At 42.8% G+C, this 17,479-nt stretch overlaps 1 protein-coding gene across 2 annotated transcripts in view; it reads left to right on the top strand.

The window, feature by feature from the left end:
- PTPN11 (protein tyrosine phosphatase non-receptor type 11) overlaps positions 1-17,479 on the top strand; it is an 82,581-nt gene that overhangs the window by 44,589 nt on the left and 20,513 nt on the right. Inside the window, exons 7-11 of one of the 2 annotated variants that reach the window (XM_077875715.1) lie at positions 4,180-4,276; positions 7,394-7,473; positions 7,604-7,762; positions 12,323-12,454; positions 16,981-17,147. In XM_077875715.1, the coding sequence (XP_077731841.1) occupies positions 4,180-4,276; positions 7,394-7,473; positions 7,604-7,762; positions 12,323-12,454; positions 16,981-17,147 (635 nt within the window). The remainder of the gene's footprint in view (positions 1-4,179; positions 4,277-7,393; positions 7,474-7,603; positions 7,763-12,322; positions 12,455-16,980; positions 17,148-17,479) is intronic. The other variant, XM_077875716.1, reaches the window with a different exon arrangement.

Consider the following 17,479-nt stretch of genomic DNA (forward strand, 5'->3'; position numbering starts at 1 on the left):
ATTTTATTAATCTTCTTTCCTTTATCACCACCCCTCCCCCACCTCATCTAATACATACACCCTTGTAGTTTTTTTATTTTATTTTTATTTATTTTTATTTTTAGAGATTTTATTTATTCATGAGAGACACAGAGACACAGGCAGAGAGAAACAGACTCCCCACAGGGAGCCTGATGTGGGACTCAATTCCAGGACTCCAGGATCATGCTCTAGGCCGAAGGCAGATGCTCAACCACTGAGCCACCCAAGTGTCCTATCTGCCAGTTTGTTTAACAGCTGCTGTCTGTCTCTCTTTGATCCTTTTCCTCCATTTGGATTCATGACGTTTTGGTCAGGAGTCAGGTCCAGTGGTTTTCAATCAGGGCTTTGGAAGTCCTGTCGGGGTCTCTTGGTCATTATAGTGACTGGGGGTGGGGTGCTGCTCTTGGCATTTAGGCTGCAGGGGCTCCAGGGAGTGGGAAACGGGTGTTCATTGGCCATAAACATCAGGGGATGGTTCTGCTCAATGGACACTTGTCCCATACACCATTAGTCATGCTCCTGGGCACTTTTTTTTTTTTTTTGAAGATTTTATTTTTAAGTAATCTCTGCACCCAATGTGGGACTGAAACTCACAACCCTGAGATCAAGAGTCGCATGCTCCACTGACTGACCCAGCCAGGCAACCCAGCTCCTGGGCACTTCAAAATGTACAATGTGGATCAGGGGATTGGCTCGCTCTTGAGACTTTTTAAGGCTTAAAATTTAATATAATCCCTTTGGCTCTAGATCTGTTTTGACTCATGCAATCAGGAGACTGTAACTAGCCTCTGGCATATTTTAAGGTTCATCATTTAATCCAAATTCTTTGTTTGTATTACTTGGGCCAACAGGTATCTTGCAGCCTCTGTCCTTGCAGCTTTACATTGTTCCTTTTTCTGCTTGTCATTATCATTAGCATCCCTGCCACCACCGAGTGGAGACTGGGGATGGAGACACAAGTAACATTTAGCTTGACAGGTCATTTGCAGCTTTTTTGTGCCCCAGGGACTGCTGGTGAGAGAGAGGTTGTGGAAGATAAACCAGCAAAGTGTTGTAATAACCTGCAGGGGCAGGCTTGTTGGATATTCTTCTGCTTCTTCCAGCCATCAGCCTGGTGTTGGGGAGGAAACACCCCATGACAGGTGGTAGCTGATCATCTTGGGTTCCGTTGGGGAGCCTCTGTGGGTAGAGCATGGCAAGTCACCCTTCTGAGTTCTTTTTATTTTCAGCCTCCCTCTAGATGGATGGCAGCCTTCCTCTGTGGAAAATGAAATGTATTCAGACAACTTGGGCCCCAGGCACAGATGAGAATGGATTCATGGGCACTGAGGAAGGAGCTGGCAGTAAGACACATAGTTAGTCATTATTAATCTGTGACAGCTGCCGGCCACTGCCAGTTAGCACCGACTGTGCCTGGGACGCAGGTGCTCTGGGCTTGTTCTTTCTGGAAGACATGGGGGCCCAAAGGCCTGTCTCAGCCTGTGTGCTGTTCAGACCCCAAATCCACATGAAAGAGGCAATTGGTAACTTGATGCAGGATGAGGGTAGCCCCTGGTCAACCTGAGTAGATGGTCTAGCCAACATGCCATGTTTTTGTACTTTCCACAGTTTTCTATCTCAACTCTCACACCAACCCTGTGGGGTTGGTAATTAGGATTATCCCCACTTTACACTTGAGGAAGCTGAGGCACAGACAGGATCGTCACTTGGCGAAGTAGAAGCTGAGGTTAGAGGCGGGGCTCCATTAGCTCAGAGAAGAGAAGGCATATGAGTTGTCCTGAAAAACTTAGACTTGGTCTCAGGCAGGGGGAAACATTGAAGGAGATTGAACAGGGAGGGCCTGGGTGAAATTTGCCTTTTATAGAGCTAGCTTGGATCTGCGCCTCCACCAGTGAAGCGTCACACGACATTTGGTTCTTAAGTGAGCGCTTGAGTGCTTCACTGTCAGGTTGGTTTTGAATCAAGCAGCTAATTATTTCCTAGCCCCTTCCACTCCCTCTGTAGCTTTTGTTGATGTTTCTCTTCACTTGTTTGGCTTTTAATTGGTTGAGTCAGTTTGCAGTGTTTGAGCTTCTTTTTGAACCTCACCTTTGTGTCTGAAAATCACGATTGAACCTTCCTAACATGGCAATATCGCTCTGTAAGAGTGGCTTACAATTCAGAAGAAATGCCAGTTTTCAGAAGGCAAGTGGCTGGGGCGCCTGGGTGGCTCAGTTGGTTGAGCATCTGCCTTCCACTCAGGTCTTGATCTCAGGGTCCTGGGATCAAGGGAGCCTGCTTCTCCCTCTCCCTTTGCTCATCCCCAGCTGCTTGTTCTCTCTCTCTCTCTCTGTTAAATAAATAAATAAAATCTTTAAAAAGGCAAATGGCTTTAATTACTTAATCTGAGCTCATTTTAAAAATTGGAATGGCCGTCTCATTGTCAGAGTTCTGTGTACATTATATTTTATTCCTGCCCAGGTTCTAGCTAGCTAACTACTTTTGTTATGAGCTGTGTGTCAAGGCCAAATACTGCATTTTCAAACAGAGAGTCAAATAACAGTTTAAAATCCTGACTTTCATACCTGTCTGTGAAATTCAGATAAATGAAATGGAAATACAGTGGGCTGCTTGTTATAAAACACTGAATTGATTCTTGCTCCTGGTGGAAACCTTCATGAGCTAGCCATTTTGAAATTTATAATGTGCATATATAGCACATCTATATTTTCTTTTTAATTTGCCTTCCACTTTCTTGATTTGCCCACTTGTGATTTCTGCTTACAAATTAGACTTTTTGGAAACTAATGGTCCCTTAAAGAGGTACATTTGAGTATGTCTGGGTGGCTTAGTTAGTTAAGCATCTATTTTCGGCTTGGGTTATGATCCCAGGGTCCTGGGATTGAGTTGCATTTCAGGCTCCCTACTCAGTGGGGAACCTGCTTCTCCCTCTCTCTTTACCTGTCCCCTTGCTCATGCTCTTTCTCAGATAAATAAATCTTAAAAAAAAGGTACTTTTTATAATTTTGAAAATAAAACCTACCCATTGTACATGCTTCAACCTGGCCTGTCCACTTCATCTGTTTTTGCAGCTGGTCCTTCTCTGCTTCCCTATGTCTTCTCTTCCACTTGGGCTAGTCCTGCTGTGGCTGCCTCAGGTAGCCTCTCCCTGATTGAGTTCCTACCTCCTTCCCCTGCAGAAGTGTCCCTCCTGGCCGCTTGCTCCAAGAGCCTGACATTCTCTTCCTCATTGTCTGGCTGGGGAAAACATAGGAAGCAGGTGTTTGTGTAGACGCAGTAGATGCAGGCTGGCTGCCTAGCACACTAATGTGGGTTTCTGGTGTGGAGGAGCAAAGCTTGTATGCCCATGATCCAGTGGTACCCAGTACCACTTCTATAGTATCCAACTTTGAGAGCTGATGTGTGGCTTGCTTTGAATTAAACAGTGGTAAAAGTAGGCAGCAGACCATAAAGTCAAGAGTGTAATCACAGCTGTTACAATGCTCACTGGCTTTTGTTCTTTTTTTTTTTTTAAGTTTATTTGTTTTTAGTAATCTCTACACCCAATGTGGGTCTCAAACCTATAGCCCTGGGATCAAGAGTTGAACACTCTCTTAACTGAGCCAGCCAGGTGCCCCGATTTTCATTCTTAATAATTATTATTTTAAACAGTTTCTCTACTAATGAATATTTTTTTCATTGTAAAAAATTTAGGCAAAAAAAAAAAAAATGAAGATAAGGCCTTCATAATCCCACTATCCAGAAAAAGAAATCCCCATTACTTTTTTGGTATATATTCTCCTGCCATTTCTTATATACATAGGCAAATGCAAACATATGACTTATGTAATAATACTGTTTTGGAAATCTGACCTTCTTTTCACTTAACACTCTGATAATTTTTTCCATGGCATTAAAAATTTTCTTAGAACGTCTTTTTAAGTGACTGCAGAATATTTGTTTGTATGAATTCATGGTAGTGTTATATAGGCAGTTCTTTTTTATTAGAAATTGTTTTTGGCACTATTGATACAGTGTTAAGATGAGCTTCCCTATAGCTGCTGCAACCCTGAACCTTTCCTAGGATAAATTTCTCAAAGCAGAAATGCTGAGCCAGGCTTTTTTTTTTTTTTTTTTAAGCTTTTGATGTGCAATAATATTTCTTTTTTCCCTCTCCAGACACTACAACAACAGGAGTGCAAACTTCTTTATAGCCGAAAAGAGGGTCAGAGGCAAGAAAATAAGAACAAAAATAGATATAAAAACATCCTGCCTTGTAAGTATTAATATTCTGTTCAATAATAGTCACTCTTGGAGAGTTTGATTCCTATGTCCCTGTAACTTCCTGGGTGCCACATGCCTTCTCAGAAGATCTGAGGCCTTAGCCTCTTTGAATTGTGAGTGGTTTCCAAAATCAGAAAATGTGGTGGGGATGGTTGATAATTCACCTAGTTCTTGTGATGCTGGTCCTGGGTAAAATTGCCACCAGGTGGTCTTGAGTGTGTTCTTTCTTCCTTCCTTCCTTCCTTCCTTCCTTCCTTCCTTCCTTCCTTCCTTCCTTCCTTTCTTTCTTTTCTTCTTTCTTTCAAGATTTTATTTATTTATTCATGAGAGACACAGAGAGAAAGAGACACAGAGACACAGGCAGAGGGAGAAGCAGGCTCCATGCAGGGAGCCTGACGTGGGACTCGATCCTGGGTCTCCAGGATCACGCCCTGGGCTGAAGGCAGCACTAAACCGCTGAGCCACCCAGGCTGCCCATGTTATTTCTTGCTGTTAATTATTTTTGTCTGCCTAAGAGTGAAAATCTCAAGGCTTGCCATCTCCCAGGATCAGGCCACACCAAGACCCTCAGAGGTACCAGGCTTGTGTCCTTGTACTTCAGGACTCCGTTTGTGGGTCTTGGGGAAGACACACCTTCTGGGACTCCATTCCCTCTTCTGGGGAACAGGCAGCTTCCTCCTGAAGACTCTTCAACTGCTGTCTGCTCCCTGAGCTCCTGAACTCGAGTTATAGGAGATAACAAGTACATACTTACACTTTGCTCTGAAAAGGACCCCGAGGTATCCATAAGGCATTTTATACCCAAATGCTGCCTGGTAGAACCCAAGCTGAGCCACAGGGAACAAGAGGCCTGGAAGGATGAAGGTCTTAGGTTAAGATCCCAGAGATGGCACTAAACAGTTGTCATAGCCTACCTCCCCTGAGGGCTGACTCTGCCAGACTCTGCATTTGTCTCACTTACTTCTTACCACATGCACATAAAGCAGGTGTTCTTATTCTTCCGGTTTTTATAGACCATTTTAGCAAGATTGCAACTTGGAGAACTGACATAGGAGCCCCCATAGCCACTGCTCTTAGCACCATGCTCTCTGAGGGATCTCCAGAGTGGCCTGTGCAAGGCAGTCCACTGGGGAGAAGGGAAGGAACATTTAGAACTTCTCTTGAAGGGATCCCTGGGTGGCTCAGCAGTTTCGCGCCTGCCTTTGGCCCAGGGCGTGATCCTGGAGTCCCGGGATCGAGTCCCATGTCGGGCTCCCGGCATGGAGCCTGCTTCTCCCTCTGCCTGTGTCTCTGCCTCTCTCTCTCTCTCTTTCTCTCTCTCTCTCTCTCTCTCTGTCTATCATAAATAAATAAAAATAATCTTTAAAAAAAAAAGAACTTCTCTTGATTTATATCCTTTATCTAAAAAAATAAACAAAGAAAATTTAAATCTGACATACAGATTGATAGCAGTGCATGCATAATGTATTTACCAACTTAAAAATAGGGCTTGTTTGTATATATATGTGTATATATTTCAGAGTTCAAAAACTTCACAATTAAGTTCTTTATTGGGATGTATGCACAAATTTGGTGAGCATTGCTCAAATGTCTCATCAGGTCCAAGTCATTTTGTCAGGTATCAGACTTGGGGTGTGTGTGTGTGTGTAGCATGGTCTTTCTCTTTCTGTGTACATATATACACTTATATGGTACATATGCACATCACATCGATACAGTTATTTGAGATATATGTAGGTGAGGATGGGAGAAAGTGGATGCATTAAAATAGGGAGAATAGACAATACGAATTTGCAGAGAATCTATCTCAGTCACACTATGGTCCTGATGACCTTGGGGAAGCCTCATCCTGTTTCCGTTGTAAGTTTTCTTTTCTGCTCAGAGGACCTGGTGGAACTCATTAATAAGATTCAGAGATGTAGGAAAAGGTGATGGGAACAATAGTATGTAGTATCTGAAGAGAGTATCCTTGCCTTTTCCTCTCCTAAAGATCCCAGTCAGATGCTTCCTCTTGGTTAATACCTTCTTTCTTTAGACTTGAGGAGTCCAAGGCATACAGCTTTATTACTAATTCCTGTTGTAAAATAATTTTTTTTTTTTAAGAGAGGGTAGGAAGTGTTCAGGGAGAAGGAGAGAGAGAATCTTAAGCAAACTCCACACCCAGTATGGAGCCTGACATGGGGCTCAATATCACATGATCTCAGCCAGAGATTATGACCTGAGCTGAAGTTGAGAGTTGGACACTTAACCGACTGAGCCACCTAGGCACCCCTCCCATTATAAAATAAGTTGCTTAGTAGAGCACTCAGATTTTTATACCAGTAATGTGGTTTTTTTTTTGTTTTTTTGTTTTTTTTGGGTTTTTTTAGTAATGTACTTTTGTACAGAATTTAGTCGGTTGATACCATCAAAATCTTATCTTCTGGGGCGCATAGGTGGCTTAGTCTGTTAAGCGTCTGCCTTTGGCTCAGGTCATGATCCCAGGTCATGGGATTGAGTCCCAACATCAGGCTCCCTGCTTGATGGGGAGCCTGCTTCTCCCTCTCCTGCTGCTCCCCCTGCTTGTGCGCTCATGCATTCTTTCTGTCAAATACATTAATAAAATCTTTTAAAAATTTTTATCTTTTAGATTAGATTTCATTCTGCTTCACTAAAAAAAAAAAAAAAGCCACCATTTTTATTATGGGGGGGATCTCTCTCCCCAAATTATGTGAAGCAAATCTCAGACATTATGTCATTTATCTGTACTTTACTCTTCTTAAAAAAAAAAAAAGAAAACTTTTGTTTTGAGATACTTTTAGACTCATTAGAAGTTATAAAAATATACAGAGGGTTCCCATGTACCCTTTATCCAGCTTCTCCCAGTGATAATATCCTGTGTGTCTATAGTATATCATCAAGACCAGGGAGTTGCTGTTGCTACTTTATTTTTTTTTAATATGGTATTATGAGACATCATGTGGTATTCAGATCATTGTTGTGCTCATTAAGATTTAATTTTTTATGTGGTTTTATCACTAAAAGAATAAAACTTGGATTGGGTTGAAGATTAACTGATCTGAAATGATTTATCCTGAAGAAGTATGACTGTGGTCTCTTTTTCTTCCAGTTGATCATACCAGGGTTGTCCTGCATGATGGTGATCCTAATGAGCCTGTTTCAGATTACATCAATGCAAATATTATCATGGTAATCTTTGCTTTCCACAGTGTTTTCTGACCATATATTGCTACCCATTTTTTCTATTTTGTTTTTTGTATTTCTTGTAACCTGAAAGCAACGTTCAAATGTTTGAAGGATTTTCTTAATAAATTTCTAGCCTGAGTTTGAAACCAAATGCAACAATTCAAAGCCCAAAAAGAGTTACATTGCCACACAAGGCTGTCTGCAAAACACCGTGAATGACTTTTGGCGGATGGTATTTCAAGAGAACTCCCGAGTGATTGTCATGACAACGAAAGAAGTGGAGAGAGGAAAGGTATACTCCGTGCTCTTCTAAAAATATTTTTTAAATATCAGACATGTCAGATTGAACCTGTTAAGAGTTGAGTAAACAAATTAAGCTTACTCTAAACTGACCCTCTGGAGAAAAGAGAGTAGAAGAAATTTGATTGTGACAAGCCTTAGTGTAGTTTTCATAAAAGTTCCTTCTGCTTGGTGTTCACTGAGCTTCATGGATCTGTGGATTTATAGTTTTCTCTAACTTTGGAAATGCTTATTATTTCTTCAAACATGGAACACCAATTACACATATATTAGGCTGCTTGATGTTGTCCTGTGGCTTACTGAGGCTTTGCTCATTTTGTGCAGTTGTCTTTTTCCCCTTGTTTCATTTTTTTTTTTTAAAGGATGTTTGTAGTACATACACCATAAAGATTTAGAGAGCATGTGTGCACACAGAGGTAGAAGCAGACTCCCCGCTGAGCAGAGATCCAGATGTGGGGCTTGATCCCAGGACCCTCACATCATGAACCCAGGTGGAAAGCAGATGCTTAAGTCTGCTGAGCCACCCAGGTGCTCTCACCTTGTTTCATTTTGGATAGTTTCTTTTGCTGTATGTCTTTAAGTTAATCTTTTGTTTTGCAGTATGTCACCTGCTATTAATACTATTCAGTGTGTTTTCTATAGCAGATGTTGTCTTTTTTCATCTCTAGAAGTTTTACTGTTTTTTTTTTTTTTTAATGTCTTCTGTCTTTCTTTTTAGCTTATACTTTTTGGACAAATGGAGTATATTTGTAATAACTGTTTTAATGTCCTTGTTACTAATTCTGTTATATATATCTCTTCATTCTGCCTGTATTTTACTTGTTTAAGGTGGGAAGGTGAATCCAGTCCCTCTTACTATATTGTATCCAGGAGCAGAGGTCCACAAGGGAGTGTTGAGAAGGCCAGTCTAGTACCTTCAGAGGATTAGACTACTAACAAATAGCGGTTTCACTGGTCATATAAATTATACTTACTATGATGTGTAAACATTTTAACATTAATTTGAATTATTTAAACAGCATATTCATATAAATATCCAAACTCATTATGGTCATGGTTAAAATTGTGTTTGTCACTATCTCTTGTCCACCCATTTGAAATCCCCGTTACCAGTGTGTGTGTGTTCTTCCTTGCTGTCTTCCAGGCTTTCTCATACATACATGTAGGAGAGACATTATTATAGGCATTACATACCTGCAATTATGTATATGTATGTATTTGTGTGTGTGTGTGCCTGTGTGAGTATACAGTGATATTTTCTGAAAACTACTACATGTAAAAGTGTTTTCAAATCTTAACTTTGTTGTGGATCTTGGGCCCCACCCAAATGAATCTTCTAACATCTACTGTTAGTACATAGTGACCTATTTCCTTCTTTTTAGTAATTGCATGATGGTCCATAGTAAGATCCATAATTTACATAAATCTCACCATTATGTATCGGGCATTGAAATGTTTCAGTTTTTGCTCTTAACAAACAGTGCTCAAGGGAATAATCTTATTCTTGCTTGTGTGTGTGTGGCAAGTGTCTCTCTAGGTTAGATGTCACAAAAAGGAATGCTAGGGCAGCCCGAGTGGCTCAGCGGTTTAGCGCCTGCCTTTGGCCCAGGGCATGATCCTGGAGTCCCGGGATCGAGTCCCACATTGGGCTCCCTGAATGGAGCCTGCTTCTCCCACTGCCTATATCTCTGCCTCTGTCTGTGTCTCTCATGAATAAATAAAAAAAATAAAATCTGAAAAAAAAAAAAAAAAAAAAGGAATGCTAGGTCATCGGGCTTGCATGTTGTAAATTTAAAGAGATTGTGCCAAACTGCTCTCAGAGTGGTTGTCCCAGCATGCACCCCCCCCACCCCCCCCAGCTGCTCTGTCAAGTAATCATCTCCTAGCACTCCTCATGACACTTCAGGTCTTTAAAAAGTTGTAACATCCCACATCCACAGTGAAGCAGACAGATTTCATTGAGTGACAGTTCTGTGTGCTATCCCAATGTGAGTCCATCCATGTGGGTTTTTAATATGGGAAAGTTCTGTGTTTTTGTGTTTCAGTAACGTTCTTTTGTAGTTATAGTTTAATTGGCTTACATAAAGTTTGCATGGAATTAAACAATCATACCTGTGAGTTAAACCTAAGACAGATGGGTGATTTTGCATTTTAGCTCTCCCAATGTAATTTTCCTGTCAATTTTGAAGGGCAGCATGGTTTTGTAAGATTTTCATCATTGTGCTAACTAGTCGTTATGCTTCTGAAAACCTTTGAGGCCAGATCTGGTTATTGTGAAACAAAGGCTTCCTCTAGCAGCCACCTGCAGTAATATTAGGTGGTGGTGGTGTTTTTTTTTTTAAGATTTTATTTATTTATTCATGAGAGACACAGAGAGAGGCAGAGATACAGGCAGAGGGTGAAGCAGACTCCTTGCAAGGAGCCCGTTGTGGGACTTGATCCCAGGACCCCAGGATCATACCCCGAGCCAAAGGCAGATGCTCAACTGCTGAGCCACCCAGGCATCCCACATTAGGTGTTTAATGGACAGGTCTTGCTAGTTTCTGCCTCAGATGAGTGTCACTTGCCCTGAGTATAGAAGAGAAAACCGAGCCATCTGTCCTGCCTGGTGTCTGATTCATAGGAGACGACCTCTCCTCATGGGATCTGGGGACATGAAGAGAGGGTTCTTTTTTTTTTTTTTTTTTTTTTTTTAAGAGAGGGTTCTTATGTCACTTCAGAGGTATTAGTTTTGGTCCCTTTCAGAAGAGCCGTTGGAAGCTTCTAGAACAGACAGACATTGGGCCAATCAGTCTGCCCCTTCTTCATCTCCATTTCAAATCTGGACCTGCTTCCCGATTATGCTCTTCAGTCCAGTGGAGAGGATAGAATGATAGATGCATTCTGTCCACAGCCGGTTCTGATAACCTGCTCTCTCGGCCTCAGACTCTAGATTCCCCTCGATTCCTGGGCTTTAGTTTATTTTTTATTTTTTTTTGAAAGGCTTTAGTTTAAAAGCTGATGTATTAGCTCTCACATTTTAGAATATGTTTGCCAAAGTCTGTGTAAGAGTTTGGAAATCTGGGAGGAGGGCTGTGGTAGGTAGCCTGGTGATGTTTAAAGTCGGCTGAAATGTTTTCAGAGTTGTGATTTAATTTTCTGTTCTCTATTGAATCTCTTGAGCAACCAAGTCACAGAGTTGATTGGCCAGCAACAGCATTGAGTACAATTAATATTAAAAGTGCTTATCTGGGGATAATAAAAATTGTATCAAATCTATCAAAGAGGTATTTGTATCTACAAAATACTGCAGGGATAGCTGAATTCAGGATAATAATAAATAAAAGACCATGTAAACCATTGCCAGGCAAAAAAGTTGCACTATCTGCTAATGCTTCTGTTCAAATTTCCTTCTGCCATTTTTTTTTCCTTTCAATTAATCGTTGACTATGGGGATGCCTGCAGCTGCTCTCTTATTTATAGTTTTATAACTGAATTTCTTTGTCTTCCTAATATAAAAGGTAAATTTCTCTTGCTGATACTGGTGTATTGGTGATTGTAGAAAGTCTGCTCCTATTGAAAAAAAAAAACAAAAAAAACACAAAAATAGTTATCTGCCCAGGGCATGTCACCAAATATATATACAGACTCATCTCTCATTGAGCTAAATATCATCCTCTTTGGCAACAAGAATAATTTACTTGGTGCCATATATTTCAATCTGTCTGCTCTGAAGCCAGCAGCTACTGTAGGCTTGGTGTTCCTAGGCACCCAGTGAAGCGAAGGTGATGTGTATAGGAGGTAGCAAATGGATCTGGATATAGAAGAAGCAGCTGGTTCAAAACCCCATCAGCTGCCTTGCTGTGCTGGAGTTTTTCACACTTGAGTTAGATAAGGTATGGAGTCCTCCTACACAAGTGCGGAAATGAGCCAGACAGTCTGGCTCTTTGGGCAACCCATCCACCTCCAGAGGGTAGCTTGCTTGCTTGCCTTCCCTGGAGAGTGACTGGCAGATCTCTGGAATCCAGAATTCAGTGATTGCTAGATAGAACCCTCAAACTGGCTAGTCCCTCACTCTGCATCTTTGGTTCCTTAGAGATAAATGAAGAATCCTTGACTGTCCTTTGACATGCGTCTTAGATCACACAGCTCTGCAAAGTCTGTTCTGTCTTCTCCTTCTCCTGGCTTTGCAAGTACCTGCTTTTCTTTTTCTTCTTTTTAAAGATTTTATTTATTCACAAGAGACATACAGAGAGAGGCAGAGACATAGGCAGAGGGAGAAGCAGGCTCACTGTGGGGATGCGGGACTTGATCCCAGGATCCCGGGATCATGATCTGAGCCAAAGGTAGATGCTCAATCACGGAGCCACCCATGCATCCCAGTACCTGCTTTTCTTATTTGAACTTATTTTTCCTTTCCTTTGAAAATCCAACAGATGCTAGATGGATCCTTTTCCTAATACTGGTCATTAAGACTCGAATATTTTTTTTCCTGAATATTTATTTTCCACTGGTTTAGGCTTTAATTTCAGAGTTCACAGAGGTTAACTGTCTTTTCTCTGATCCCTTTCAGAGTAAATGTGTCAAATACTGGCCTGACGAGTATGCTCTGAAAGAATATGGGGTCATGCGTGTTAGGAACGTCAAAGAAAGTGCTGCTCATGACTATACATTAAGAGAGCTTAAACTTTCAAAGGTTGGACAAGTAAGTATATTGTCGTATTTTACAGACTTTGGTAAGCAGTTTTCATATGCAGTACTCCAGGGTCATGCAGTTATTCACGTGTGCATGCATTCATGCTCTCATTCACTCATTGATGTAGTAGCCATTTATTAGGCGCCTTCTATGTACCAGGTATGTACATTGCAAACAAGATAGGTACAATCCCAGCCCTCACAGAACCTAGGGGGTTAGAAGGTTAAAAAGCAAGCAACCAGCTTGCTTGATTGTGCTCAGTCTACGGAGGCTACAGGAAGTTATGTTAGAAGTGACTGGGTAATTGAGATGGAGTAATCAGAGAGGGCCTCTCGGAGGTTGTATCACTTGAGCCAGAGGTGGAGGAGCCAGGCATCCAGAGAGTCCGGAGAAGAGTGTTCCAAGCAGTGGGAACAGCAAGTGCAAAGCCTCTGAGGCCTGTTTCGTGATCAGATTCTATGGCATCAGATCTCAATTGCTTATAGTTTAAGTTTGTCACTGGGGTGACTAACTTTATAAACCAGGGTTAGATTTGAATTCATTTTAATTTCATGGTTAGAGAGGACTTACTTTTTCAAGGTCTTTTGGGGACACAGATGAATGAAGTCTTTGTCCTTAAGGAATTGAAATCATGTAGCAGTGGGAAGCCACATACACAGCTGTGCTTCAGAGCAGACACAGGCTGTGACAAATCTGAAGTGGTGTGGGATTGTAAAGGTTGGGCTTTCTTCTGACTGGGATGTCAGGGAGACTGTTTCAGAAGACGCTGGGCTTTTCTGGGTAAGATTTCCACTGGAGAAGATGATAGAGAGACCTCCCAGATGGAGGAGGTGTCACTGTAAGCCCTGGCACTGAAGTGCCAACTGAAGTTGGAAATGGGATTTATGGGGAATGAAGGCAAGTGGAGAATTGAGGGAATAAACTCCAGAGAGGTGGGGTCCAAGTTGGGAAAGAGTCTTAATTCTTACATTAAGAAATGTGAATTCCGTGTATTAGTTAGCTCGGAACCTATGGTGGTGATGCTTTTGCCAAGTGAATGCACACACAAAGCCTTGTGTTGGGAAAGTGTCTGACAGCTTTGGGTAGGGAGATTCGGGCCAGGTGACCCAACTGGCCAGCAGGCTTGTTGGGAGGCTTCTGCAGTGGTCTGGGTCTGGTGGCCTCCTCTTCAGAGGTCAGATCCCAGGGACTCTGGCACTTGTTCTTTTTTGCCTTCTTGTTCCTGCCTCCAGAAACAAATATTATGCAAAATGCCAGAATAAATGGAAGAGGAGCAATGGAGGTGATGGCTGCCTTGAGGTGGCACCTGCAGGGTGTGGGAATGGTTGGGCTGCTGGAGGAGGAGGGGGAGGAAGAACCAACACAGTGTGAGGGGACAATGGCACTGTGGTGAGGGCAGAAGATATACAGGATGGCAGGGCTTGAATGGTCCAGGTAAAAGGTGGTGTGGTGGTGGCAGGGTGGTAGACAGAAGAGGACTGCCTACAGGTAACTGAGGAGTGGATGTGAAGGAGTTTGGTGACAGTGTGGATGGGGGGTGAGGGGCAAGGGTGGGTTAAGGATGATCACCAGCTTTCTAGCTTGAGTGAGGGGTTGGCAGTGGATTTGAGCGGAGAGGGAAGGGCGAACAACCTCCTGGACAGGTAGAGTGTGAGATGTCTTTGAGATGTCAAAGTAAAGATGCCAGGGAGGCAGGAATGGAGGTTGGATGGCGAGGGGAAGTAGGATCCAGAGCATCATGGGTGGATGGTTTTTTTTTTTTTAAGCATTTTATTTATTCATGAGAGATCGAGAGAGAAAGGTAGAGACATAGGCAGAGGGAAAACAGGCTCCCTGTGGGACCATGGGATCACACTGTGAGCCAACGGCAGGTGTTCAACCACTGAGCCACCCAGGTGCCCCAGATTGGCTGGGTTTTGATGAATGGAGGGCTAGTTCTTCTGTCAGCAGAACGGGAAGAGGAAGAGGTGACCACAGATGCAGGTAGAGGAGCTGACATGTATTTTCTTGCTATTGTCTATAGCAAGGCCATCAACTGGAATTAGAAGGAAATCAGAGATGAATTATCTGGGGAAAGTGGGAAAAATACCAAATAATAATGTGTAGAAATGATGAGGAATCCAGTGAATTTTCAGGCAGCACTGAGTGCCCATTTGAATAGGTGAATATGAACGTTTAGTGACACGAATTCCCTGGTGTGATTTTTCTCCAAGGACACTGTTCCTCGGGTATAAAATGGTGAAGGTGGGTGGTTGGTTTTGTCCAGGCCTGGGGCTTTTCCCAGGGGTGCTGTGGATGGAGAGAGAGTGGAGGGAGCAGAGCTGTACAGTGGAGGGTGATTGTCACAATAGTACTCAGGAGGCACCTGGGTGGCTCAGTTGGTTGAGCGTCCAACTCTTAATCTCATGGTTTTGAGTTCAAGCCACATGTTGGGCTCCAAAGTAAAGATGGAAAGTACCAAAGTACCACCCTGCCACCACCACACCACCTTTTACCTGGACCATTCTACTGGGTGTAGAATCTACTTTAAAATAACAAAAAAGAATAGTATGTAGAATCTAAGCCTGATGTGGGGCAGCAGGTTAGAAGAAGGCAGGTGGAGAATAGAAGAGGGCTCAGTGGTCTGCTGAGCTCCATAAGGTGATGGTCAGGGGACCAAAGGTAGCTGGAAACCTGGGTGGCTGTGGTCCAGAGTGGGATGCTGGGACTTTTGACATTAGCAGGGGTGTGATTCTGCTGATGGTGGGATGAGGCGGAGGGTTACTCTGCTGCAGAGATTGAGAAGCTGGAAAAGCATAGCTGTCAAGCTGAAATGGAAAAGATTTAGAGTACACTGGCCAGAGATTCCAGATAGGTTTGTTCAGATTTAGGCTAAACCACCCATCTTCTTATTATCAGGTGTTTCTGAGTAGCAGATTGATATTTCTTCAGTTTTAGTGATAAAGTATCCATCTTCTTGTTAACAGAGATTTTTGAGCAGCAGGTACAGGAAATATTGACATTTGGGTTTGTGTCTTATACCCGTGGATTCAGGTGCCGACACAGGACAGATCATTTCTCCAGAATTGCTGGTCACGTGCTTTTTATAGAAACACATTTTTTACCTGCTTTTTATAGAACACATTTTTTTCTAAAGTGCTGTGACATGATCTCATTTAAGTTTCTTAGCAGGGAGGAGCTGGGTCAGAGATCTCTTGGGACAGAGATATACCAAGGACGGGAGCAGGATGTTCAGGGCAGCTGGGTCTCCTTCCTTGAGTGTCCTTACGGGGTAGTCCCCGAGATTTAGCTAACTGGTAATGTCAAGAAAATTTTTTATTGTGACATCGATAAATTAAATGCACATAATTCAAGAAAAGATCTTAATTGTGGTTTAGATTCCTTGGATGTCCTGAAGGTCACCGGTGGTAGACACTGGCTTCATTTTTCTTTCTTTTCAAAATCTCCTTTAATAACGTCACTAGCTTGGATTTCCTTCAGATACATAAGATGCAGATGGAGCAATCAGCAGCACTGCTACAGTGACCTCATGTGGGTAGACCCAGATGGTTTTCTGTAGTCTTGACCTTGGTTACTGATCCCTCTCCTCAGAAGAGCACCGGTGGCCGATTCTTTTATTGCTGCCAAGTAGCGGCTGTGTGTTTAATTGGTCTTGTTTAATCCCTCTCACTGTATTGTGAGAGAGATGATTATTCCTATTTGCAAATGAAGAAATTGAGGCTTAGAGATGCCTGGAGATGACGGTGATTATGAATGCTGGAATTTGGGCTTAAACCCAGCCTTCTGACCACAAAGCCTGTCTACTTACCTACTTTGCACTAAACAGAAGGTTTAACTGCTATGATGTTGTAATAAAAGTGGGTGTTTGGGGAGAGGGGATGAGGGCTGGGTATAAAAAGACAAAGAGGAATACTCTTGACAAGGTAGCTGTTTTCTTATCTGCTGGGAAGAAAGCCCCAAGTCCCAGAGGCTTCAGTTGCCTCCTGAATTGAGCTACACGCAGACAAGGAAGATGGACATTGCCTGCCACCGAAGATTCAGAAAGCTGATTTAGGTTGTAGCCTCCCAAGGAACTGATCGCTGTACTGGACATTTTGGTTCTTTTTTTTTTTTTTTTTTAAAGTTTATATACCATTTATACAGATGGCTTTTATTTTTTTATGATAGTCACACAGAGAGAGAGAGGTAGAGACATAGGCAGAGGGAGAAGCAAGCTCCATGCACCAGGAGCCCGACGTGGGATTCGATCCCGGGTCTCCAGGATCACGCCCTGGGCCAAAGGCAGTCACTAAACCACTGCACCACCCAGGGATCCCGACATTTTGGTTCTTATGACAGAGGCAAACAGTTGCCTTCAGGATTGCTCAGCCAGATCCGAAAGGAGACATGATTTGGAAGCTTGTCTGACCTTTAAATGGAACGTGGGGAGATTCGGTGCTGGTCTGCTCCATTGGCTCACATTGGGTCCAGGGAAGATCAGAAATGGGCGATTCCTCAACCCCTTGATTTATTTAATTCTTTTCTGGTTTTTCTTGGCTCTACTCCAGGGGAATACAGAGAGAACCGTGTGGCAATACCACTTTCGGACCTGGCCGGACCACGGAGTGCCCAGTGACCCTGGGGGCGTGCTGGACTTCTTGGAGGAGGTCCATCATAAGCAGGAGAGCATTACGGATGCAGGGCCTGTGGTGGTTCACTGCAGGTGACCGGCCCCTGCCACCTCTCCAGGCCGCAGCCTGTCCCATCTCTTAATGCCCAGGGCTTGTCTTTACCTCCCCACCCCCAGCCCTTTCACTGTGAGAAGAATTTCATCTCGGTTTCAGACATGCATAAACTGCATGAAGGGACACTTTGACCATAGAGTATTTTTCTCATAGGTCCTACAGTACTGCCAGGTATTGGTGGTGGCCGGGCAGAGGGTGGTGGACTTACTCCTTATCCTCAGGCAGCCTTTACCTAGTCTAGTGATGTTTGCTTGTGTGTATATGTGATTTTTTTTTAATATGGTAGTTTAGAATTAATCACTTTGATTGT

This window comes from Canis aureus, chromosome 27 (genome assembly GCF_053574225.1).
Source record: "Canis aureus isolate CA01 chromosome 27, VMU_Caureus_v.1.0, whole genome shotgun sequence".
Lineage (NCBI taxonomy): Eukaryota > Metazoa > Chordata > Mammalia > Carnivora > Canidae > Canis > Canis aureus.